The sequence below is a fragment of the Myiozetetes cayanensis genome, unplaced genomic scaffold (genome assembly GCF_022539395.1).
Source record: "Myiozetetes cayanensis isolate MyiCay16 unplaced genomic scaffold, myiCay2020 scf7, whole genome shotgun sequence".
In the NCBI taxonomy this organism is placed as follows: Eukaryota; Metazoa; Chordata; class Aves; order Passeriformes; family Tyrannidae; genus Myiozetetes; species Myiozetetes cayanensis.
The window spans coordinates 6,004,731-6,032,132 of NW_026087964.1; the positions used below are offsets into that span (position 1 = coordinate 6,004,731).

Consider the following 27,402-nt stretch of genomic DNA (forward strand, 5'->3'; position numbering starts at 1 on the left):
GGCGCCGCCGAGGAGGGACCCGGCCCGCCCCGGGAGGCTCCGCTGGGAGCGGCGGGGCTGGAGCCCGCACCCAGGGCAGCCGTGCCCGCGCCGATGGACCGCCCCACGCCTCAGACCGCAGCCCTTCCTTCTTCGGGAAGGACAGTTTTAAAGACGGGAGACGCACTTGCTCCCAGAAGAGAGGGATGTTTTTTTCGTTAGTTGCTACATCGCCACGTTACAGCAGCCGCGGGTTTGATAAATGGAAGTTTCCTGGTACCTGACCAGGGAAGTTGCAAAAAATGTAACTGTTCCTAAGCCAAACTGCTTCCTTAACACTGTAAGTCCGCAGCCCGGAGAACATGAATGTCAGGTTTGATAATGACAGCAGCACCGAGCACTGTTCCCTTCTCCAGCCGCGCCTGATGTCCAACTGCCTAATTAAAATGGGAGTAATGTGGCTACCACCGGACTTGAGCACATGCATCACCACAGGCTTGAATACGTAAGAACCTGCCAGCAAGGTGTATAAAGTAAATTAATAAAGTGTTGAAAAGACTTCTGGTTGCCTTCAATGCAGTTGTGTCAGGGGGGGGGATGTGCAGGTATTGGATACAGTTCTTTCACTCAGTGACATCTCTCTCACGGTTCCCCAACTCCTTAGACTTGGAGGAGCTTATGTAAGCGTAACATCAGGATTAACATGCTAGTTGGATCAAACAGGGAGCTGCTAGTCTCATGTTTACCTGAGAATTTTATATAGTCGGTTGAGTGTGAGAAATTAAATGTGGCACATTCAGTACATACCCTGAAAACTGAGTGATTATTCCAGAATTGCAGCCCATTTGGAGGCAAACTTCTGCTGTGAGGTGCCCTAGACTATGTCAGAATAATCGTTTAATGTCTGGAAAATATACGTAGATGTATTCTTCTGGCTCCTACTCATTGCATATAACTGATCAGGCACCATCTGAATTCAGATACATTTAAAAACACCCTAAAATCCCAGCTCTTCCTGTTGTTAAACCTACTGGCCCAAAGCTTCAGCAGATCACTGAGCCCAGCTGTGTAACTGCAGTCAACCACGTCATACAATCCTGCAGGTAAACACACTGCAGTTTCTAGAACTAGACAGGTCATTGCCCACTCCTTCCCAGCCCAAAACCTTGCACATCTGAAAGATAATAAGTTTGGTTTCTAGACCACATTTATTAACACTGGCTTTTTTCTCATATCAGTCTTGGCGTTTTTTACTGAAGTATTGCCTCTTTTACTCTCTGGCTTTTACTTTCCTGCTGTAAACAGCAATAGTGTTAGCCCTAATATCAATATTTTAAAGGATTTAATGCCATATAGGGTCTTCATCTTGGTATTTTAGACTCAGGTAATGTTCAGATTGCATGAAATTTTTTTTTTTCCTCTCCTGACCTAATTTACTGAAGAAGGAAAAAAAAAAACCAAACCCAACCTTTTCCTAAATCAAACCTTTACAAATAACTGGTCATTTTAACTAAGCAAGATGGCAAAGCCAATACATTTATGAATTAAAATGTACCTGCTTAACTTAGGAGACAAACTCGAAGACCAAAAAGCACACATTAGTGGAATGTTTTTGACCCCCTAAATATATAACACATCACAGTCTCAGAGTTACCATAAAGCTGCCAAACGTTCTATGTCAGAGCTTTTGTTTGTCTTTTCCAAATGCCTACAAGGCATGTGAAGAGGAAAGGAGCCCCAGCAGTTCCTGAGGCTGACACCAGCCTGTGGCCAGAGCTCCATTTTTCCTTCCCAATAACTGTACACACCAAGCTCAGGAGCAGCCTCGGTGTCTCCAGACAGCAGGGGCTGATGGCCAAAGGTGGAGGCTCACACTGAGTATGGACACACCACGGTGGCTGAGAACTCCTGCAAGGCATGACTGAGAATATCAAACTGCTTCCAGCTGACAACCAGAAGACCAAACCACTGAGGAAGCTTTTTATACTGCCATAAATAAGGTAATTTATGCAGTTTCTGGATGAACAGTTTTGTTCTTACCTTATTCTTCACAGTATTCCTACTCAGGGCAGCTGTTCTCTGGGACAGCTGATGTTGATGAGCTACCTGAACTAAGGACAAAATGGTAATTTTCCTTTTCTGTTTCTGATGACTTGATTGTAGTTACAGAATAGCTTCTTTTTTTTGGCTAATTAAATACAGATTTATAATTGATAACAGATGTATCAAAAGGCCTGTTATGATAAGCCCTGTTTCAAGAGCAACAAAGAGGCAAGACAGTAACTCATAACTGTGATCATATTAAGAGAAACTTCATGAGAAAGGTCTGCCAACACTCAAGCTTGTCCAAGCCCTTTGTAGTCCAAATGACCAGACCTTCCTTTCACATAAGAGCAACAATGGTAAAACTATCAGACCATATTCACTAGTAAGCTGAGGTAAGACAGATAGTCTTGCTTTCCAAGTCATGTAAACTGACAAAGTGCCCTCAGCTGCTCCTCATCTGGCTCCCCCTCAAGACTCTTCACCACCTTCACTGCTCCCCTTTGGACTCTCTCTAATGGCTTAGAGTCCTGCTTATATTGTGATGCCCAAAACTGCCACAATATTCAAGGTGAGGCCGCCCCAGTGCAGAGGAGAGTGGGACAATCCCCTCCCTGGCCCGGCTGGTGATGCTTTGCCTGATGTCCCCCAGGACAAGGTTGGCCCTCCTGGCTGCCAGGGCACTGCTGACTCAGTTTTTGTTTTGTTTTGTTTGTTTGTGTTGTTGTTGTTGTTGACCAGGGCCCTTTCCCAGCACTGCTTTCCAGCATCTCACTCCCCAGTCTGTCCATACATCCAGGGTTGTCCCATCCCAGGTGCAGAATCCGGCACTTTCCTTTGTTGAACTTCACTCAGTTGGTGATTGCCCCGTCCTCTGATCTCTGTTCAGGGCCTCTCTGCCCTCGAGGGAGTCGACAGCTCCTCCCAATTTAGTTCTTCAGCAAACTCAGCACCCCTTTGAGTTCTGCATCCAAGTCATTTATGAAGGTGTTGAAGAGAACTGGCCCTAAAATGGTCCCCAGCCTGATGTACCAAAATGTTTCTGCTGTACAATTTTTTTTAATGTGTGTGTAGTTCAAGTTAGTCTAAAACCTGGTCACACACATGTCAGACTTCTGATTATTACAAAATAAATAGAAGCATGCCACATACAAAAGTGTTATTTTTATTTTCCTTATGAAAAGCTGTGGATTTTCCCAATAAGCAGGTTCATGTTTTCAGACAGATCTGATGATGTTGTCTCCTCAAAGAATGCATCAAAGAATGCAATTAAAATATATTCAAAAGCCATAGGATCGGGGTATTTTCTATGACAGTAAACCCAAAGTTTTCTGCTGTATACAGTCCCAATTAATTCTTCCATTTTTTCCTTTTCATTGCTTTCCATTCACCTTCCTGTGTAGCAAGGCTACCAAGAAGCTCTTTCACTTTTCTTTTTCTGGCTGAATCTCTGTAAAACAAACAATCAACATATAAAAAAATTCAGAAAGTTTGTATTGGGGAAAATAAGTAAATACAGTAAGAGAATAATTATTAATTCATAAAAAGACCCCACAACTCAAATTTCACCAACACATACTTTAAATAAAAACATTATGCATCTCAAACTAGAGAAATGAAACTGCAAAGCTGAAAACACTTCAAATGAACACAGAGCAGAACAGCCCCCAGACTGGTGCTGAAACAACAGCTACGTTACCTCTCCATGATTTCTGAGAGCTGCATTCTGGCCAGGAATTGGTTATCCTTCCGAATCTCACGAATGGCTCCTTTAAGTTCACGTTTGTGCCTCTGAATCAACTGCTTTCTCTCTTGCTCCTTCTTGCTGCTTGCCTGCTTTCTTCCAAACTCTAAGCTGGAATGAGAATGAACGTGTGAGCACAGAACACCTGAACAAACACAACTTACTTCATGTTAGTAAGGAGTAAGTTTCTGTATGAGTACTAACTCAGTATTTTAATTCCTGCATGTTATATAATTAACTTGCAAAATAAGCAGCCACCCAATGAACATACTGCAAAAACACTTGCCAGACCTTCTTACTGCACATCATCATCAGGCCAACAACCAGCAGACAACTTTTACACTTCAATCCCTCATCTATGATCTGCTCTTTGAACAGACTAGAAAAGCTAGAGTGGAGGAATAAAAGATGTCTGGAGAAAGATGGGATCTTCCGGTCTATTTTAAATTTCTGAAGATGTTCTCTGTAAATGCATTTTACAGAAAAAGTCTGATCAGTTACTTGGGGATAAATGTGCATGGCAGAGGAAAGCTGCCCTCTTCAATTACCAGAGTAAAGAAGGCAGACAGTTTGTGCCCCTGGAGATAACCAACAAGGCTAAACAAGTCAGCAGCCAATAGGAAGCAGAATTCCTGAATCACAATACTGTTCTGTTATCTACAAAACTAAACTGGTGTTACTAAAATCTAATTCCAAAACAGAACAGAAAAATGCACGTGGTCATTGCAAGCTCTGTAAAAAGGGGGGGGAAAGACCCAATGTTTTTTGTCACTGCTGCTGTTGGAAGGTAGAAAGCTGCTTGGCTGGGGGAATGACAGGAGTGGAGCAAGTAAAGGAACTCCTCATCTGATTGATTGATGGTTATTATATCTGATGCAGAGTACAGCAACAGTCTGCCTTATTTTTGGCACTAAGGTGCAGAAAATCCCTCATCATCCATTCTTACCTTCATATATTTCATATACACATGAACTACTCACTCTTGTTCTTCTGATTTGTGTGCTTGACAGAGCACTCTTTAAATTTGTTGATTTCCTACCAATTATATGGGCAACAGTTGATTTCCAGTGCTATTTTTACCCACAGATAAAATCTGCATTTAAAATTCTTTCCTTTTTTTTTTCTCCTGCCTTCCTACCACCCAAGTAGCTGTCTCCTTGTGAATGATGCAGAAAATCTTGCAGAAAACCAGTTATGTTTTGTGTCCTGTTTTCCAAATCCATTTTAGCTTGCCAAAATCTTAATGTCTAAATGCACTTTTCCTCTGCACTCAGTGTTCTTTACTCACACTTTCACAAGTTTAGGTGTATACTGCTTCAATGGTACTGGCTTCTTTTTCTCACATATCAGTGGGGTATAGTGTTTTACTTTGTTCTCCAGCTCATTCAGAGCACTGTGATACCAGTCCTGAAAATGGGAAACAAATTACAATTTCAAACCACATCTAAGACACTGTAAGTCACAAGCTATTGTACACTGAATCAACAGGAATGTCTCTCCTCATGTATTCTTTTTCTGGGTAAAGTCACCGCTGTTCATTAGGACATTAAGCTTTTGGAAGCCTATTAAGATGGTATCATGGGCCCATAAGAAAGGTCTGCAGGTAGTTTCACCTAACAGGAAAAAACAAGACTAAAGCCAGTTTAACTCAGACTCTGCCTTTCAGGGTAATTTTAAGAATGATTATTCTTTTTTTTTTATTTCGATTGCAAACAATATAGGCCATTTAGCAACATTTATGCAACAAAACACTGCTCTCTAAGGAGATTTTATGATGCCTCTTTGAGCAGAAGACAATTTTGCTACATTCAGAAGAGATAGATTAAAAATTAGAACCTCACTGCTAGAAAATAAGCAACTGCCAGGTTTTAAGCAAGGTAGCTGATCAGGCATATTTATGTTAGTTCTACTAAAATAGTTATAAATTTTGCCTCCTCAATTTGGTACATCTATTTGTTGTACCAAAGTCTTACAGATTTGTCACAGAAGTACAAAAGCAATCAGATATCTCGACTATTCTTATAAATTATGTCACTCATGGAATGCTACAGTATTACAAGCCAAGTTCTATCCTCTTCAATAGGCACGATACACTATGAAAAAATAGCTTTTTCTAAACATTCTCTGCTCTTCTTTGGTTTTTCCACAGAAACATCACTACTATTTTTGAACAGCACAAAAGGCAAACTCCTGACTCTTGAAAAACTCTCACTGATGCTTACACTTGTTTTTTTTGTTTGTTTAAGCACAGACCAAGATCTCAGAACTTACTAATAAAACAAACATATCAATAATTTCATTCCTGAGGAGTACAGACCTGCATTTTTTCAGGATATTCATTCACTGGCACATGTTGTGTAAGGAGAATTCTGACAGGATGCATTATTTCATGGAACGATGGTAAGGACTCATAGAGAGCTGCACATTTTTTAATAAGGTCAAAACACAGGGCTAGACATGATAACCTGTTAATGCACAAAAAAAATAACAATTTCACTTGCAAAAACTGTAATGGATTTTCAAATAAAAGGAACTGAATTAATTAAATTTGGGACTGTTAGCAGAATCTGTCATTAAGACTGCTTGATAGAACCAGTGACAGCTAGAAATAGTTATTAATAGAAACAGACTAAAAATATCACCCTTCTAAGCAAATACCAAAGAAACCTATCAGAAACAAACCTTTATGCCAGTGCACTAAGCACAAGCCAGTACTGTGTCTTTGCCACTTATGAGGAGTAAGATTCTTTTATACTTGTTCTAACAGTGTTCTGGTAACGGTTCTGAAGTTCTAAAACTTGGTTGAAACAGAATTAGTAATTTTGGTTTTTAATTTTCCTTTTAGAACTTAACAAAAGGCTTACTCATCCCTGAAGTGAGTTATACATGTCCAAGGGGAAAAATGAGGCTTAATGCAGTTAATGACCCTCTTTTAATGGTGGTCTTTCCTAATTTCAGTGTTTTACTATTTATGTTCTACTTTCTAACATAATGTTTGTATATACAAACAAATTATTTGATTCTGAGGAGCTTGACAGTTCGAAGTACCGAGCACCTCCTGTCTCTACGTCATCCTCATCAATTCACAGCTGTACCAAAACCAAATGGAAGGTTTGAGCACTCCAACAAGTGCTCTGCACAATGTCCTGGCAAAAGCCTAGCATATTTTCTATGCTACAGAGTAGGATCATAAAAAACACAGTAGAACTACCCACTACTCCTATTTTTACTCCTCAAGAGCACTGTCACTGAGATTATCCAACAGGTGATCTGGTATTTCTTATGTTCGCAGTTCCTACGTACCTGATATGATTCATTTCTGTTCTGCTCGTTTCCTTTAACCTAGTCACAATACCCAAGGGCAGATTTTGCTTCTGCCAACTTTCCAGATCCTCCTTATCACACACCAGAAGCAATTCTAAATTTTTCCCCACTGGTGTAAATGGGTGCACTACAGTATAGCCTGCAAAAACAAGAACAATCATTAAACAAGATCAATTCTAAGCATTCTTTCTGAAGATAAACAAACAACTTATTTTACCTTTTGAATCATATAACCTTAAAAAATACTTTTATTAGTGTTAAATTTGTCTAAACCAGTTGAAAACATTGGAGCATTGGTACAATCATAGGTCAGTGCTGTAGCCACAGAATCCAAAGGCAGGGACCAGGAGAACAAAGCACTGCTCCCTAGAAGATCAGCTTTGAGACTAAGGAACCTGAATGTGCTCAAGATCGTGAGACCTGATTCATCCAAGGGTCCTGGGGGAACTGGCAAGATGAAGCTGCTAAACCACTCCCCAGCATATTTGAGTCACAGTTCCCAGTGATTAGAAAAAGGGAAAAACTGTCACCATTTTTAAGAAGAGAAAGAAGGCAGATCCAGGGAACCACAGGCTGGTCAGCCTCACCTCTGTGTCCAGCAATAACATGGAGCAGATGCCTCTGGAAACCATGTTAAAACACATGCAAAACAAAGTGGTGACAGCCAACATGGCTTCATTAAGGGCAAACTCTGCCTGACAAATTCGGTGGCCTTCTGTGACAGGATTAGTGTTGGTGGATAAGGAAAGAGCAACTGATGTCTCATCCTGGGCTGCACCAAAAGCAGTGTGGGCAGCAGGGCGAGGGAGGGGATTCTCCCCCTCTAATCCTCTCTCCTGAGATCCCACCTGGAGGAGTGTGTTCAGCTCTGGGACCCCCAGCAAAAGGAGGACATGGACCTGCTCAAGGGAGTCCAGAGGAAGGCCAAGAAGATGACCAGAGTGCTGGACAACCTCCCATACAAGGACAGGCTGAGGGAGCTGGGCCTGTTTAGCCTGGAGAAGAGAAGGCTCCGGGGAGACCTTCCAGCATTTAACCAGGGCCTACAGGAAAGATGGGGAGGAACTCTTTATCAGGAAGTGTGGTGATAAGATGAGGGGTAACGGTTTTAAACTGACAGAGGGTAGATTTAGATTAGATATAAGTGAGAATAGTAGAATGTGTCCCTGCCCTTGGCAGAGGGGTAGAACTAGATGGTGTTTGAGGTCCTTTCCAAAGCAAACCATTCAGTGATTCTTTGAGTCATTCTGTGTGTGGGGAAAGTGAGGACACAAAGGTTCACCTGCCCTGTGGAAAACAGGATGCAAAACAGTTAAACTGCCACTGAGGATGGAGCACTGGATATGCTTAAGAGGACAGGGGAGGCACAGAACTTTCCCAGGGAGTTCCAAGTAGATGGGTTTGACCAGAAATTGGTCAAGAAACACAGTGAGCTGGAGCAGGGAGAGCTCCAAGCTGCAGTTCATCTCTGAGCATCTCCTGTGAGCTCACAGCAGGGCCCCTTAGACACACACTGTAAACTCCTCTCCTGCTGCAGCTAAGGAGGAACAGGAAAAGCATGGAACACAGAATATATACTGGAACAGGGCATACAGAAAGCACTAAAGGATCCCTGTACTTCCAATCGTAAGCTGATATATGAGACTAGTTATAGAGCAACACCGAAGAGGCATCTGAGGGATTTCATGGCTAAGGGACAAAATAATTTGCAGTCTCTGCGATGGACCTTGTTTTTTTTATTTTGTTTTCCTTATGTCCTGCAAGCTTGCAGTGGAATTTACTTAAAAACTTTTTTCAAACTAAGTTAAGATTATTTACATGCTATAGAACGTGTACATGGCCAAAAGACAGCACATTTAAATAGAAGTTCTTAAGGTTTGAGACCCAAAGTTGTGAGAGATTACGACCCACACAGGCTTATGCAAGATGAGGAACCAAGATACGTAAGTTTTATTATCTGCTTTGCTTGGGAGAGGATGGCAGATCTCATTAGCAATTCCATCAGCTAAGGCTATCAACAATGACAACTCCTTCCCGCTCCCTCCACCTACAGCTTTTCTTCTTGCAGGTAATAATTGAGAGGTTTTTTTAGTCTAAATCAGACAATCAACCTTTTATGAAACTGTATGTCGTGGTTTTGCCCACCAGCCCATCCCTGGGGCTGAGGATGGTTTTGTCCAGGTGATTTCCGGACAAAAAACCAATTAAAAAGTTCAGTGACGCCTTTGCTAATTACATCTTTAAGAAAACGGAAGAGAAGGTTGTTGCGCAGTTGAAATTAGGAACAGCAGCCATGTAGAAGGGTAGCGGGCCCGAGGAGGGCCAAGGCCCCCTCCTCCCCCGGCTTGGGCCGGGGAGGGGGGCAGGTGTAGTACTGAAGTCTCCCTTCTCTCTTGTGAGAGAGTGAAGAAAAAAAAGTTTAAAAGACAAACTGCTTAGACGAGAAACCGCTGCAGAAGAATTCCAGCCATGAGATAACAAGATTTCCAAGGTCAAAGCTGCAGTCGCAGGAGAGAGAAGAAAAGTTCGAAGGGGGGAGAGCTGTTGTTCTTCTCCCTTTCGCTCTCCCTCCCTTCAGCAGGGTAAAGACTGAAAAATAAAACCCTGCCACCTGTAGAAATTTGTTGGGGTGAAGAGACCCCCATGCGGCTCACAGAGGAACTTGTGGATGCACCAGAGATTTGTGACTTTAACAGAGAAAAGCCTTATGCTGGAGTAAAAGCGGCTCAGATGAGGCAGAGTCCTGTTAAAGACTTTGTGACCCTCGAAGGGATCGATGCTTATGCTGGAGCGAGACGGCTCAGATAAGCTTGGGATCTCAGTGAGAGATCCATGCTGCTGCTGTTGAAGATTTATGACCCTGACGGGTATTAGAACCTACGCTGGAACACAAAACGGTTCAGGTAGGGATGTTGGGATCCATGTGTGGGATCCGTGCTGCTGGTGCTAGAGAGAACCTACGCTGGAACAGAAAAATGGCTCAGGTGGGATATTGGGATCCGAGTAAGGGATCCAGACTGGACCCATGCCGAGAAGTCAATCAAGGACTGTTCTCCCATGGGGAGGGACCTCCATAGGGAAACAGGGGTGAACTCTTAAACCATTATCCCCTGTAACCCTGTGGAAGAAGATCCATAGTAAGCAAGTGTCCCCTTGCAAGCCTATGGAAGGAGACCCTTCAGGACCTGAGTAACCCTCAGCCTTCGGTTTTAACCCAGGAGGGGGGTAGACCCAGCCCTGGAGGCCAACACAGAATAAGAGAGAGATAAAGAAGTTCCAACTGCGACGAAAGTGCTGCAGAGTTACTAGAGAGAGAGCTGGAATTCTGAGAACAGAAAAAGACTGCTTCTCCTCCTTGGACTGATATAAAGGGAAGTGGGGGGAGAAGTATCTTTTGTAAATACATAATACCTTTTACTCAAGTAAAATTGTTGTAAATATAATTCTTTAGTTTTAGTTTGTTAATAATAAACACTCATACTTTATTTTCAGTTCAGTCTCTTTTTGTCTGCATAAACCTTCCCTCAACTGATAATAATTGTATGGGAAGTATAAAAGTAAATTGAGCCAGGGCAAAACCACGACACTGTATTACATATATTTTTTCATGTGAGAAATTCATGGATCAAGCTTATAAAATTAAAACAGTGGGAGTTCTAATCTGCTGACCACTTACTGTTAAAACTGAATCCCAAGTTTTTTGGTGTGACAGTGTATCAACATTCCAGAGAAGTATACATTGGCTCATTTTAAAATACTCTGTGTTGATAGCTTAACCATCATAATTCTCAGCAATACTTCCACCATGAATATTTAAAAAGGTGATTGGATACTTCAGGAACTTCAAAACATCAACACTGACTGGAAAGTTCTCAAGGACAACACTGTGCCTCTAATGTTTTTATGTACTGAGCTTTTCTTCACTGCCAGCAGAAATGCAGGTTTAACCAGTGCAAAATAATTTACAGAGATACAAAGAAGTATTTTTTAAAAGTAATAATTGACCATCAACTACCACTAAATATTTTTCAAGTTTCTTATCTGGTTTTGCAGAATCCTCTATTTAAACTGTACCAAAAACTTTTGTAGATCAAGTATTCCTAAAAGAGTACACAAAGGAGAAAATAGTTTAAGTGCTACATAACCCACCCACTCCATAACCTCTTCCCACCTCCTTCTAAGAGTTCAGCTGTTGGTGCTCTGAGAATCCAGGGCTTAGCTCTGATGCAGCCCAGCTGTGTAACCTTGGCTCACACTTCACAAGAAACTGCTACGCTGGGAGAAGCAGCTGGGGGAAAGTCTGGAGGGGACAGCCACACAAGAAAATAAAGGTGAAACTGCAGTGCTAAGCTTGCTGAGAAAAGGGATCATGAGTAGCTCGAGAATTCAAAAGGGAAAAAAAAAAAAGCCAGCACGGAAAGGCACAAAAATCCTGAAAGGAAAAGAAGGGAGCTGCAAAGACTAGCACTGCTACTGAAGATGTACTGGAATACTGACAGAAGCTGAACCTTCCTCACCAGACTGTTAAAACTACCTAGAGAACAGAGTCTTCAAGTGTCTTATCAAGAGTGACGAGCATATTAATACATAGTCTGTAGCTCATTGAATCCCAGAAGCCTCAGAATTAGAATAACTTTAAAGACAGAAACTAATCCAAAATAAGAAGTCAGAGAGAAAGACTGGCAAATATAAAAAAGATCATGTTATTCTCCCTGCTGTCTGTGCAAGTTGCTTAGTTTACACACTTCTGTGACTAATCCTGCTTGTGGGGATAGCTGCCCTCTGTTGCACTACAACCAATCCATGTCAGACAACTAACTCTGTGCTATACTTCTCTCACTTATCCCAGTAACATGGCTGTTGGCTGAAGAGGGAGGATGTCTGCAGCATCAGCTGCTGCCTCACTGTGAAGTTGCAGGGCACTCATCAGGAATCCATTAGGAACCGTAAATTTCCAAGTACAGTCCAATCTCACAGTATTTAGAATGACAGTATTGCAAAAATACTGCACTGTGGCCAACATGACTTCATTTCCTTTAATAACTTCAGTTCTTTCCTTCCTGCCAACAGCACTAGAGGATCTAGTTCACAACAAGATGCCCAAGAATCAAATCAAGATTGTGTTTGGCTGAACCAGCAGATGATTTTGGCCTTTTGTTACAAAACAATGAAATCAGTGTGAAATATTTGTATTGGAATTTAAAAGATAAACTCTAATACTAAAGTTTACTCTAAAATAAATACTCATTTACTCTAAACAAACTCACCCTGGGCCTGTTTTTTGGGCAGAGATATGTGAAGTACTCCAAGAAGGAAATTGATGAGTTCTGGTACGAATCTTCTGGAGAGAGAGACATATTCCAGGAACAAACAGCATATAAACAACCCTTTAATAACATCTTGCAAGGTTGTAATGCGACACTAAAAGAAATAAAAGCACAAAATATTCCTAATTAAAAGTCTGTATATCACAACTACAGGAGCTCCCCAAAAGATGAAGTATTAATAACTACATTTTGAGGTCTGTAAAATTACTCTCTCTGATCTCAGATAAAAACCATAGTGGCTTTCCCTTGCCCTCACTCATGAGTATATGAAGAACTAAAACGTTTGTCAGCACTGGTTTAGCCACTAGAAGGTGCTAAACCACAAACAATAAGTTCTTTAGAAATGAACCAAGGAAATAGAAGGCTCAGAGTAACTTATCAGCAACAGAACAATTAGCTCAACAAATATATAAACAGGATATTAGGACAGAAAAATAAGGACATATTTTAGCTCGATGCACTGCATTAGGTACACTTTCGAGGAAAACCAATAGTGCCAATTTGAAAGTAAATCATTTTTCTTAAGTATGAACAAATGCAACATATGAAGGAGAAACCACCAATGACTTCAGATTGCATCCAGTCTGTTCTATTAGACCTATGTAATTCACCATAGAAGGGATTCTTGTGTGACAACTTGAAAAAATGAGTACACATGGTTTTGTGAGCTGGACTGTACTCTGCAAGGGTATTTTCCTCTTCACTTTTTCTTTCAGTTATTAAATTAAACACAAAGCTGCCTTTTCAGTACGTTTCCATTATATACATTAATGCTAATATATATATATATTTGGAGTCCTGGGAAGAAATAGGAAAATGAAGTTCTATACTGAGGTACAGCATCACAGACCCACCTTAGTAAGGAGCTGACTCATGTAGATAAAAGCAGGTGTTACAACTGGATGCCAGAAGTCAGAAGTTGGAAACAGCAGAGACGTAATTTTCAAATAAATAAGCTGATGGCACATAAAACAGAATAAGGTAAAATACAGTTAAGACATTAATCCCAAGATCTTGAATTTACACATATATAACTTTGAATGATTAACTGGGAGTGGTCAAAAATACTACAATATACATAATTTTGAGAAATCTGACATGATACAAAATGTATTTATTGAAACAAAAGGGATTATCCCTTATGGGATATCCATTATAGGTCTAACATTGCATTAGTTGGGCGAGGCAGCTGAAAGAACACTGAGGAGGAACTATGCCTCCCAACCCCATTTACACCACAAGAACATCTGACCCCCTTCAGCCCACCCCAATCACACAATCTCACACCACAAACACAGGAGCAAGTGGTCACACAGGGCCTGTGACACCTTTCAACAGGCCCTCACCACAGACAGAAGTGACCAGGATCCTCAGGCACTGCCACACACCCACAAATAACAGCTGCAGCCAAAAGAACTGCCCAGTGATTAGGTACACTTCTGCTGAAGGAGATTTGCTAAATAAAGAGCTACAAGTGACCTGTCAAGAGCCTCAGGAAGTTAAACATCAGTTTGGAGGTAATTCTGATAATTATCTGAGTGGATATTTACACAGCAACCTAGAAGTAAGTAAAGTTTTATTGTTTCAGCTCTGTTTCTCTCTATGAAGCTGCTGTTGTAAACAAATACTCTCCTGAACTGTTTTGTTTACTAAATGTCACATTCCAAACTTCAGCTTCCCAGTAGGCACGTGAAAGGTCGACTAAGATGACCGGTCTGTGGAACATTCATTCAAACAAGTGCTTTGGGAACAGGAAGTGATATCATTCCATCCTAAAAGACAGTGATGGCTTGCAACCTGGAAAAGTCCAGTGAAGGGAACAGAAGTGTGACTGGTGTCATAAGGGTGACAGTGACAAATTAAAAATAGAAGTCAAAAGCTCTCTACAATACATTTCTTGCAATATCCAAAACATCCTGAATAAAGACTCTTCAAACGAGCTCAATATAAACATTTTCCAAGCTGTAAGAACCAAGTCTTCCAAGCTAATCCTTCAGTCTAGTTTCTTTCAAGAGTCTAATTATTCCATTAGGCAGCAGCAATTCATCAAGCTGAGAGACAGAAAAGGAGCTCCCTTTGAATTACACTTATGGTTTGTCTTTGAAGCTTTTTGCTACAACTGAAAAACACTCAGTTTCCATATGCTCCATTCTGGAATTCCCTAACAGCCATTTACCTAGACACTGTAAAAAGAATCTGCTCACATTTAGCATGGCCAGTGAAATTGGGATATTACTAGTGTAAGAAGGAAAGACCAGTTCTTTCCCAGTCACTAATTTGGCCATTATCAAATATAAAGTACTAAGAAATGTTGTATTTTCATACCTATAAAAGAATTTCTTGGTGGGTTTTCTGTTTTCTGTTTGTTTTGTTTGGGTTTGTTTTGTTTCACTTTTTTTATACATTTGTACTTATGACAATTAAAGAAATCAGGACATGACTGATAAAAATCACTTATCCTAAAACTACCCAATTAAAGTTTCATCAGGAAAACAAAGAATTTTCTGCTATGAAACCGGAGTGACAATTTTAAGATATTTTCCTCTTATTAATATCACAGAGTCACACTTCTGTTCTGAAGAATGTGTGTGGGTGATTTGTTTCTCAGAGGTGGATATTTTTTTGTTGTTGCAGGGACTTTTGTTACAACTTACCTCCAGAAAAGCCATTTAAAATACTGAGAAACATAAAAAGTCGCAGATGCTAACAATTCATTACATATTTTGAAATTCAAAATAAAATTTAATATCATTCTGCATTTATTGGAAGTTCTGTACTAATGGAAAGAGATTATGCTGGCAATATGCATTTGTTACCGTGTCTAAACCTGGGAATGTTGCACGGCCTTTGACTTCAATCATTTCTTCCATATCATGTGCAGCGTCTCGAAGGATAAACTTAACACTGTCACTGGCTGCCTCAGGAAACATCTGGCAAAGATTGTACAATGGCCTATTAACAAGAAATTTAAGTCATAATCAAGTTACACCACTGATGTTAATATGATGTTAATAAACCCCTGATTTTTAAGCACCTTATTGTAGCAATAACGAATTCACCGAGACAAATTATTCTTTTTTTAGAAATAGCCACCTGGTACACAGATAATTATTACTGGAACACTTTAGTTCCAGAGACATGTATTTTTCACTGGGCTTTGTGAGTTGATAATCTTTGAATTGTTGGTTTCTAAATCTTAAATAAAAAATAATTAAAAACTTTAAAATATACTTCCAAATCTTTGCTATGGTTATAACACATCCTTCTGAATCTCCTAACTTTAGATTTTACTGCACTGTGGTATGTTGGCTTATACTAAACAGCCCACTATTCCAAACATTCTTAGGCAATATTAAGCAACATGTAAGGCAGCAATGTGGTTAGCAAAGTTATTACTGAAAACAAGACAAAAAACACCAAAGTAAGTTAGGTCAGCTCCTGGCCTATGGGTAGTGACTACAGGGATATGTAGTCTGGAATCTGCATCAGTTTTGTCAGAGTTCTTTCAGTATTTTCAGTTAAATTTGTCTGTAGTGATATTAATAAATCCCAGTTGTAGAACACAACCATAACGTGTTTACCCTGTTGTCCAAGCCCCAGCAGGTGGGACAGCATCAGTGGGTCAGTGCTCTTGCTGCCAAGTGCAGCAGAGCAGTGAACGCTAACACTGCACATAACTGATTTTTAAAAACTTATCAACTTGAGCATGGAATGAAAGTGCTGAGACCTACATAAAATAACTCCTTGAAAGAAAGCTGCCTATCCTGCAAAGTTAAGACAGGAATCACACACTAATTATGCTTGGAAGGGACCTCTGGAGATCATCGGATGCAACCCCTGCTCAAAGCTCGGCCAACTTCAAAGATGGCTCAGGCTGCTCTCAGCTTTGCTGAGTTTTGTGTATCTTCACAGCTTCTTCTCTGGCAAACTCATTTTAACGTTCAGTACCTTTGCTGTGAACTTTTTTTTTCCTTAAATCTAATTGCAGTTTCCCTTGTTGCAGCCCATGTCCATTGAGTCTCATCCTTTGCCTGTACCTCTGAGACAAACTTGGCTCTCTTGTCACAGAGTAACTCCCTGTCAGGTATTTGAAGACAACAGTGCCAAACTGACAACCTCCTGCACACTGTCATTGCAAATCTTAAAATCCTCTACCAGCAGTCTAAATAACCCAATATACAAAAGTTTCATGTATCTATGGTATTACTTATCCACTACCCATGAAAAGCATTGTTGCAGATCAAAACACACATTTTGAGGTTTTGAAAATATCTTGGTATAACTAATAGGTCAGGCAACATTTGAAACAAAGTTAAAACATTATAAAGGTGGATAGTTATCAGCTGCCAACAAGCCTTACAGAGTATCTGAGAAAAACATCATTTATGCTTTACTCCAAGTAGCTTTTCTCTTTATAAAAGGGCAAAAATCCATAGGATTTAATACTTACAGAACCAGTTTGTCAATTGTCCTGAGCTCTGGTAAATCCAGAGTTGCCAGCTCTCCAATATATTCCAAAAGGAAGCCAAACAATTTCTGCAAGAGGCATGTTAAAATTATTAGTTTGGTTTTTTTCATTGTACATATTCTTACACAGCACAAAAGAACAGTAATACAGACTTAAAAAATTAAGAATAGTTTGTTGATTCTGCTCCTATTCACAGCATAGAAACATCTATGTTCTATACTGCTTACTGAACATTCACTAAAATTCACTCTAGAATTCAAAGTTAATTTTAAATAAAACAAAACAAAACCCCCATACTTCCAACTTGGCTTTGTTTCCTACTGCAAGGCTTGGATGATTGCACTTCTGAATTCTCTCCAGTATAATAAGTTGTTGTTCTATTGTTCTTCCAGCCAATAAAGACTTAAATGTCTCGTAGAACTCAGGAACTAAAACATAAAAGCAAGAAATGACCAGAAAAAACCCTCAAACTTTACATCTTTAATTCAAGTGAATGCGTAACAAAATTTCCAATTTGAAAGTACTATTGTTCAGAAAAAAAAGATACCACACAAGTTTTAAATAATCATCTTTTAAACACTAATAATCTATCAGCATATATGTAGCAATTTATCTATGAACAGAAGTCAAAAAATAAAACCCTGGCAAATATTTAGTTTCTTGCAAAAGTCCACAACCTAACTGGTTGAGTTAATGACTTTTGAGTTATTCTAATAACTTTTGAGTTATTTTAATGTGACTGCTTTCTGGTTAGAGCAAAACCTGAATGCAATTTAAAAGGCTTTGCGTAATAAGTCATCTCCTTTGGATGGAAAAACACAAGCACTTAAGGAAGTTGTTTGAAAGGTTGTTTAATCTTGCAACAGATATTTTTGTTAGAGAAATCTACACTAGGACAATAGTTAGATCCATTATGTACTTAATATTAATGAATGTTTTGTGTACTGCTTGAAACGTGCCTTCTCCTTCCTGCTAGGCACAGACCCAAAACCAGTCAAACTGTGAGTGTCTCTAACGATATTGTGACGTTACATCACAGGGATTACATCTGCCTCTTCAAGCATCTTCTGACAAAAATGTCAGTCCAAACACTTAGGAAAGTAACTTTTTCTCATTTAAGTACAGATCACAGAACACTGCTCTGGCTTCTCTTAGGCAGAGCAGCTGCACTTTGGATTGGATGTGCTGGTTGCCTTCGGAAAGGAGCCTGGATATTTTCATTTCCCTCTCCTGTGTTTATCTTTCAATTCTAAGGCTGCTCAGAGGAGCAGAAACAGCTCTGGGATGAACCAGAGCTGGTTCCTACTGCTCAAAGACTGACTAGGGCTGATCCCTTAGAACTGCAGTTACTGGCTACTCTTGGAATAGTAGAGGACAACTATGAAGCAAAACTTCAATGAATGTAAGATCTTACAGGGCAGAAAAGGAGAGTGGTTGTTCTAAACCCCCTGAAGACAACAGGTATCCCTGGATCAGTCCTTTCCTTACCAGCAAAAGTATAGGGCAGCTCTGACTTTTGCAGCTTCCCTTTTTGGATCTAGTTCCTCCACATTCTGTGATTCATTTTCATTTGTCTTGTGTTTCTTCTCTTCTTTATTCCCTGCAGCATCTTCTTCACTCTCAAGGTCAGACTCAAGGTCAGAGTGTCCATCTGCAGCATCATCCTCCTCATCTTCACTAGCAGATTCTTCCTCACTTTCTTCTTCATTCTCATTATCTTCTTCCCCACCTTCCTCATCTTCTTCTTCCTCCTCCTCTTTTTCTTCCTCCTCATTTTCAATATTAATTTTTCCATCCTATCAGTAGAGCAAACAAGCCAGTTAAAACACTGATTAAGTGATAGCACCTCACCAGAAGCATCATGCAAAGCTATCTTAAATACACATGAACAAACCAAGCAGTGAAGAGCAGCAGCAGGGATTTTAAGGAGAAAACATATATACATACAGATATAAGAATAGTAGGGTATTTTCAAAGGGCTATAAGAAAGTGGAAGAGTAGGAGGTAGTATATGAAGACTAAAAGAATCACCACAAAAGAAAAAACTACTAACAGAGGATATGAGAAAGAATTCAACATGCCTCACAGAAACATTCTTGGTTAAAAAATATGTTCCTTCTATGTGTTAAAATACCATATCATATAATATTTGTTCCCATCCTGATTTTATTAATCATCAGTTTAAACTCATATTCATAATTTGTATTCTTCCCTTTGAGGACAACAGCAGTTCCCTTGCTATTTGTGTGTAAGAGGATGAGAGGACCAGCACACACACACACGTGCACCACAGCCAGGGTGACTCACACATCAGCTCTAAGGTTATGTTGCTCTGCCACCTTAATCAAAACTATTTCACAGGGGAAGGGTTCTTTCAGAAACCCACTCATCCTCAGGCTGAAATTTGGTGAAAGCTGTTACCAAATACAGTGGAAATTCAAAAAATGAGCAGAAGGGTTCAAGCCTCCTCTCAAGCCAGTAGGCCAGCAGTGGAGAAGGCTACTGCAATTGCAGGAATACAGTCAGTAAACTGAGGGACACAACTATTTCCCTCTACTCGACACTTGCAAGACATCACAGAACACAGTCTCCAGTTTTGGGCCTTGAAATACAATAAAGATATCCATAAATGGCAGCAGTTCAGCACAAACCACCATGATCACCAGGGTGCTGGGCACCTGCCCTGTGAGGAGAGGCAGAGCTGGGCTTGTTCCACCAGGATACAAAGAGAAATCTTTTCACAGTAAGGACAGTCAGTGCATATCTCATTCACTGCACATCTCCTGTGCAGCCTCCATTCTTGGAGACTTTCCAAGAACAGACAGGATTCTGAGTAAACTGGTGATTTCATAGTTGACCCTGCTCTGAGCAGGAGGTTGGACTAAATGTCTCCACACAGTTCACTTCCAAACTGCTTTTCCTACCCTCTTTATGGAACTCTGAAAATTCAGAAACGTTAAACCTTACCTTGTACGACAGTAACCGTCTGTCATCTTTATCCAGGATAAAGCCATCGGCCAGATCATCAGCTGACACGTGGCTGGGTTTCCTTTTATCTGCCTGCTCATCTATCCCACGCATCCGACGCAGCCGATCTGCCTGTGTTCAACAAGGAATATTGCACACAGATGTGAGCCTTCTACATCAGTCAGCTAACTACACCAAAATGGAAGATCCCTCAGATACTACAGCTAAGAAAATCAAAGAAAGAAAATAGTTAACTGGGATTACTCAAAAAGTTGCTGAAAAAAACCAACCAGCAACTTGAGAAATTATGGGAAAAAGCTGATGATACCATATTTTTTTTGTGGGGAGTGTAATCTGATAGGAGCACACAGTTAATTGGATTAGCTTATTTGGAAGACTTTAAAATGAGTTTACCCGAAGCATTGTGTTCTCTCATTTTTAAAAGTATCTGCTTTGCATATGGGACATCATTACTAGAAAATAGAAGCTTCTAAAGCACTTTGTGATTCTGCAGTGTTTGTCTGATTCCTGTATATGTAACAAGCTTGTAGTAAATACAACCACATTCTAAGATTTTTGAGATACAGACTGAGCATCAAACAAGATGGTGAGAACAGAAAACATTAAAAAAAAAAAATTACGCTCTGCTATCAGATACTGGGCTGCTCTGAGGTAACCTGAAGGTACTGAATTCCCTGCAGTCCTACATGTGTCCCTAGTACACCAAATCAAAAATTAAAAGAACCAAAAGAGGACCATTTAGCAAATTATTTGATCTTTCCAGAAGACTCAGAGCTCCATGCAATAGAAGTAGCACGCAACATTTCCCCAAAGAATCCTGTTCCTCTGCAAAGCAAAGTTATTTACATGGTATTGCTGGAAGATTCTTGCAACACCAGAAGACAACAATAAAAGGCTTGCCAGGGTATTAATTCAACCGCTGTGCAACACAGTACTCCACTGACTTAGAAGCAGCTCTCAACTCTGGATGATTTAAAACATTTAAAGGCAAAGTAAAGTAACGTTACATTTGTACTGAAGAAAGACCGACTCATTTCATAAACTTCCATAGTCATATATCAAGCCTATGGGGCTCTTTGTTGTAATATCAGATTACAAACACAAACAGAAGATTTCCTGAATTCACCCCCTGATGAATTGCAGTTGAGTACAGCCACTATCAACCTAAGGTCAAGCAATATAAGCAGCCACTCCCAAAAGCAGGCCCCAAAACAATCTCAGCCATAAACGTTTACCTCGAGCTTCTGGAGCCATGCCTGCTCCTCTTTTGCCAATTCTTCTTCTGTCTTCATCCTTTCTGAAGGCTTTGCTTTCATCTCAAATCCAAGTTCTCGAACAATCATATCGTATTCATCAGGCTAAAGAAATATTTATGTGATTGTTTATTATCTCAAGTTTCATTATTCTGCTTTGCAGCCACCCCCCTGCCAGATTAACAGCTAAGAAATAAGACTGTCAAGATAAAAAGCAAAAGAAGGCTCCCAAAGCAAGCTGCAAGAGCATTCAACTCAGTGTTAACACACGGAATGGAATGAACACTTGAACAGAAATTCTCCTGGAATTCTCCCCTCCTCTACTTCAGTCATGCACTGAGAAATTTAAAAATAGTATCTTAAATAGAAGTGGTTTACTTATTACTTGAAAAAACTTTAAAATATTGTTTATTAACAAAACACAGATAAATTAATAGAAGAGTAATTTGCATTTCTTTATACTGTCAGACGTGAGCTCTAAGCCTTTGCTACTTCAGTTACATAGAAGTCTAGCCTAAAGAAATTAAAAAGAAATTCAGTGAATCTCAGCATGCTATGAAACATCTTAAACACAAAACCCAACATACCAAAATATGAACTTTTGATCCAGTATCTTCTATTGTACTTTGAGATCAGTTTTAATGTAAGATTGAACTAATTAACTAATCTTCTAAAAACTGAATTCTACTGCAAAGCAATAAATAGGAATTCACAATGGTCTGCAAGATAATACCTAATTTCTACAAGAAAAAAACTCAACACAATACCTATTCTTAGATTTAAAAAGTTATTTCCCTTAGTATAAAATACAAATGATAGAAGAAGATACCTAATCAAAAGTAAAATATTTCCACTCCCTTTTTGTAGAGATAGAACTCAATTTACAACAAGGAAATGTCTGTTGCCAAATATGAGTTGTTTTATCCAAGGCATTCAAACCAAGTCAGTGTTCTCAACAATTTTAATTCTTCAAGAAAACCTATTTATCATCCAAACAAGCTGAAGTCAGCAGTGTTGTTCAGCCTGCAGCCTCTCTCAGACTTGGTAACTAAACCTTACCTTGGGTTTTTCTACTTCTTTGTCCTTTCTCTCTGACTTGGGGGGTTTACGGGCCATAAGGGTTTGGATTTCCTTCCAGTCATTGTCAAGTTTTTCTGTGAGTTCTAATGCACTTTCTCTCCGAGTTTGCCTCTCTTGCTAGAAAAACAAAACAAAATCAAATGCAGCAGTTATGTTAGCATGGACATGACACAGCATTTACAGCACAAAACCAAAATGCTGTCTTTAGCAAATGAATAATTTCAGACATTTAATATTTATAAGGTGCAAACATTCTTTGTAGAAGCAGAAATATAGAGCTATGCTGAATGGTACAAGAGCTGCATACAGAAACCAAATTAGGTGTCAACAGAAGGGGAGATCTGGGGATACAAAAGAATGGCAGATATTCAAGTCATATCCCAAAATGCCTACAAAGTCAGACAGACTTTACTCAAGGAGCTCAGACTCTTCTCCTAAACACCTCCCTCCTCTGTTTTCTGTGCCACTGCTATTCTAATCTGCAAACACAGGAATCGTGACAGCTTCTTAATCACGCTCGTTTGTACTTCAGGGCTAAAAGCTCACCTTTTCTTGTTTAGATTTGGCTATCATCTCTTCTATGAGTTCTTTCCTAGATTTAGGTTTTTCCTCCTCTTCATCTTGCTGCCCACTTGATACTTTTTTACGAAGGAGGCCTCCACCCCCTCCAAAGTGAGCAGCAGTTAATTCAGCTGGGGAAAAAAAAGAAGAATGTGAATCCTTTTCAAATCCAAACATGACTGCAGAAGAGCTGCTGCTGGGGCAGTATCTCCCTATTCTTGGAGAATGGGAGCAATCAGAACTCTTGAACCAATTATGCATTATTCCCATCCCTATGGAATGCCTGTACCCAAAGAGATTATATTAGACACATAATTTACACTGACAAACATTTTGTATGAAGTAGGGACATGTTTTTCCCCAATATTTATCTGGCAGTTAGGTTCAGAGATGCAAGAAAGCAACAAGAAAACTCACACTTCAGACTCTGGCCAAAGGGCTCAAAATACAGGTACCTATTTATGCTGAGAAACTCAGAGTAAAGAAGCTTGCCAGGTGGGTATGTCCAACTTAACACCTGCCAAAAGCCAGAGAGCTGCTCTGTGTGTGGTTAAGAAGTAATCAAATCTGGCTTAAACATTCCCACCAAGTACACAAGATTCTTCCTCACTGAGACACAGGACTGAACAAGTGATGTACATTCACCAGCAATAAAACCAGCAGTGGGACACCAGCTGGCACATCTTACCTGACAGTGTTCCTCTTTCTTCTGTGTCGCTGTCACTATCAACAATATCATTGAGTTTCTCGATTTCTGCCAAAGATTGGCCATAGTGAGTCAATTCTTCATCTTCATTAAGATTATAGATATTCTTCTTTCCATAGTTTTGCTAAGAACAGTAAAACAGCCATTAAATATCAAATGATCTTTAGTTCCCAGGCAACAAATTAACCCAGCCTGTATTTTCAGTACTAGTTGAGAGGATTCTTATTCCAGTGTTCTGCTGGAACTCAGCACTGGAATGAGAGCATTACCAGGCCAATACTTTCACTCAAAATATTAAACCTTCAGTGAGGGAGCATCATGTCTCTCTTACACTAATGTAGAAATGGACTAACGTGGGAAACCTAAGGAAGCTTAAGTTCTTTCTGTATCTGCAACATCAGATTCTAATTACTACATTTCAGGCCTAATGAAACAGACTTAAAGCTATACAAATTATCAGCAGAGTATGATACCACACTACTCAGTTCTGGAGGCTGAGTATGACGAGGCAGAAAGGAGAGTACTGTGCATACAATTCACTTTACAGAACAACAGCAAGTTACAGAGCTCTTCCATTCAGCAAACGAAATGGCTGCTCTTCTCCAGCTGTACTGAAATCTCAAAGCACACTTGACAGTTGCTGCCTTCTCCCAATTCAATTCACACATCATAGCAGTGAAAGCAGTTCAAGGAAACCAAGTAATCAATGAATCTGCTTATAACTGGCTTCCTTGAATGTCAGTGCTCAAAGAAATTTAACCTGCAAAAAGTTGTCTTAGAAAACCAGAAAGATTTAGTGAAAAATTTTCCCACAAAAAAATTCCTTTTTCATAAGTTCCAAACACATAAAATCAAAAATAAACCATTGTGCTGCAAAATCCTCTGCTAAGAGGGTGCTCTCAACCCAAAAAGGCAAGTGTTCCTTGTGGGTTTGTGTTTGGTTTTGGTTTGCTTTTTCTTTCTTCAAACTCCTCTAGTTTACCTGTCTTTCCAAAGCGAACCGTCTGATCATCTTTTCCTCTGGGGTTATATTGGTGTTATATTCACCAAAACGTTTATCTTTAAACACATTTGACTTTTCCCTTTCTTTATATTCTTTCAGCAACGTGTGGGTGCGCTAGAGGGAAAAAGACAAAAGGAGATAAAATTAAAAAAACAAAACCAAGAGTAGCTACTTTCTAAGTCAAGGCAAAAAAGGTTCCATGGTATCCTGTCAGCATAATAAGGTTTATGTTGCCATCATATCATAAATAATAATTTATCAGAATGCAATGAAAGAGAAGGGAAAATAAATGAGAAAAAAGATGGAACTTTTACACAGTATATTCAGTGTCACTAACTTCTCTTACAAGCTGCCCACGTGAAGATAAAATATGTTACACTGTATCTCACCTTTATTTTATCACATCTAAAACCTGTGCCTTTCTGCTAAGGAATTCTGATTTGTCTGAAGCTTAGGAAACAAAGCATATTATGTTAAAGAAAGCAAAAAAAGCCAGAAAACGTCAGCTGAACTTTTTTTGGTCTTTTCATCTAAGATATAACAACCCCAAGCGGTTCCATACCTTCAGCTCTGTGCTTTGCTGTTGAGCACAGGGAGGTCAGGCATCGAGGCACTAAAAGAAAGTTTGTCACACCCCCACGAGGTGGTTACAATGTGCTCTGCTTATGGTACCAGTAAGGAGACAGGTTCACTTTTCAGTGCCAGTGATCTAATTCATGACAAGCATCTGATTCACTTTACTATGAAAGAAACCCCCAACTCTTAAAATGTGATCTAAAACATTCATGAAGTTTTCTAAAATCTTGACAGTAACAATGAAGACTGAAAGTTAATTTATAATTTCATGATGAAAATATTATATGGTTTCTAAAAAAGAAAATGCTGGCTGTGTTTAGGTTGAAAAAAATATCCATTTTTATTGAAAAAACATTAAATTATTCTTAGGGAAAGTTATTGTTGTCATTCATAATGCCAGGACCTGGCTAAGTGCTGCACTGAAGGAAAAGGCTCAGTTTCCTCCCTGAGGCCTCTGCAGCCTCACTGAGCATTCACAACTTTCAGATGTGGCTGTAAATGACACCAAAACTCAGATTTCATCTACTATTGTGCCAGTTCTACCTTGCATTTACTTCTTGCACACAATACAATTATCATGCAGCTTAAACACCGTGTAGGTGCTTCAATATGTACTTCGATATTGAAAAGCACTTTTATTTATCAATTATCTGATTACCTCTCTTATTCATTAAAAAAATCACTGAAGGCATCACCTCTCATGCAAAATGATAAACTGTCCATTTGCTTTTGCTGCACTTGTCCTTTCAGTGAGTGCTTTATGTCTGTTTGACAAGAGAACGTACCTAACACATCAGAGAGAATCTCAGGGGCACATTTTCAAATTATACTTTTTCCAGCCTTAAGTGAATCTAGAGAGGGTTTTTTTGCTGGTTTGTTTGAAGGGAGAGATCACTGAAAATCCAGTATTTCACCCAAGGATAAGTTAGGCTGCTGGGATCCCAGATGAAGAGGAGGACACTCTCTCCCTTAGGCATTACAGCTTTCAGACAGGTAGCTGGTGATGGCAGCACAGAAAGACAAAGAGGCAATTTTAAAACGGTACAAAGGTGGAAAAACATTTACTCTTGGTAAGTTGTATGATCATTCTCATGAGAGCAGAAGACAGATCACTGCATGCTTCTACAACTACTTAATCAGCGAGCAAAAGGTTACCCGCATTTGTTTCCAGATCAATGGTAGTTTCTTTGTATCCACACGTTTCTCCCTGCATTCAGACCTCAGTGCCCTCTCAAGCTTTCACCATTACACCAACACTGCACCATTAGCAAGAAGTTTTAACGTTCTGTGATCACCAAACCCCACCAACGCAATGAACACTATGGGCACTCTGATCCCGTATTTGCTCGCCGACAACACGTGCCACTCTTTTCAGGTAACCTGAAAAGAGAATCCTTCCCACACAAGCCATGGGGAAGACTTGTACTCCGAAATCCTGTGGGTTGCACTGATGGGGCCATTCCCAAAGCTCCCCTTCGCCTCCCGAGCAGAGAGAGGTGATCGTACACTCCTGTGCACGGCCGAGGTGAGTCCCTCATCTCACCTGAGAAGGCTCCAGCATTATCATCTCCCCACAGCCGCAGACGCCATCCTTTCTCCCTGGTTTGGATGTCCTCTTACCTTCTTGATGGCCTTGGACCGTGAGACACCAGGCAGCCCCACATCATTCTTGGTCTTCCTCCCCAAGATGTCAAACTTCTGCCTGTTGACCTTCACCTCGAAGGGGTTGCTCTTGACCACCGCCATCGCCGACTTCACGGGGCCCTTGGCTGTGGAGGGCCGTGGCACCTTTCTCTTCCTCTTCGCCGCCTTCCCCATCTCTGCTCCGGCTGCCCGTGGCCGAGGGGAGGCAGCGGCTCAGCCCTCACAGAGCGCGGGGGCAGCGCTGGGGGAAGGGGGGCGAGCAAAATGGCGCCGGGGACAAAAGCCCCCGAACTGCCCCTCGGCCTGACCGCTGCCCTCCGGGACAGCTCTCCCAGCCCCCGTGCGAGCCGGAGGGGAGCGGCGCGGGGGCAGGAGGAGAAGAGGGAGGAGGAGCAGGAGGAGCAGGAGCGGCGGGAGCAGCGCGATCCCCGCGATCCCCTCAGCAGCGCCCGGGAGCACCACATGCGCACCGGCAGCCCCACCTCTCGCGAGACGTCCGCCAAACTACCGCGATATTTGATGCTCTTCTCCCCTCCCGCTCTGGGACCAGCGTGGGGAAGGCTTGGCGCACTACATATCCCAGCAGGCACAGCGCGGCGGCACCGACATCTCCATCTCGCGCGCCGCGCTCTGCCTGCCGGGATTTGTAGTGCAGGTAGCGGCGAGGGGCGGTGGCGGAGCAGCGCGGGGCGGTGCTGCCTGGGGC

At 40.6% G+C, this 27,402-nt stretch overlaps 1 protein-coding gene across 1 annotated transcript; it reads right to left on the reverse strand.

Annotated features, from left to right (window-relative positions):
- Nucleotides 1-3,163: 3,163 nt before the first annotated feature.
- NOP14 (NOP14 nucleolar protein) lies at nucleotides 3,164-27,003 on the reverse strand. Its single transcript, XM_050337972.1, is given in 19 exon segments — nucleotides 3,164-3,472; nucleotides 3,722-3,877; nucleotides 5,055-5,173; nucleotides 6,084-6,231; nucleotides 7,070-7,229; nucleotides 12,358-12,511; nucleotides 13,272-13,373; nucleotides 15,234-15,369; nucleotides 16,868-16,953; nucleotides 17,183-17,313; nucleotides 18,374-18,401; nucleotides 18,403-18,681; nucleotides 19,853-19,984; nucleotides 21,109-21,231; nucleotides 22,186-22,323; nucleotides 22,753-22,898; nucleotides 23,456-23,597; nucleotides 24,456-24,590; nucleotides 26,673-27,003. Coding segments are annotated over 19 exon segments (2,613 nt in total). The 5' UTR covers nucleotides 26,871-27,003; the 3' UTR covers nucleotides 3,164-3,372.
- Nucleotides 27,004-27,402: the final 399 nt, after the last annotated feature.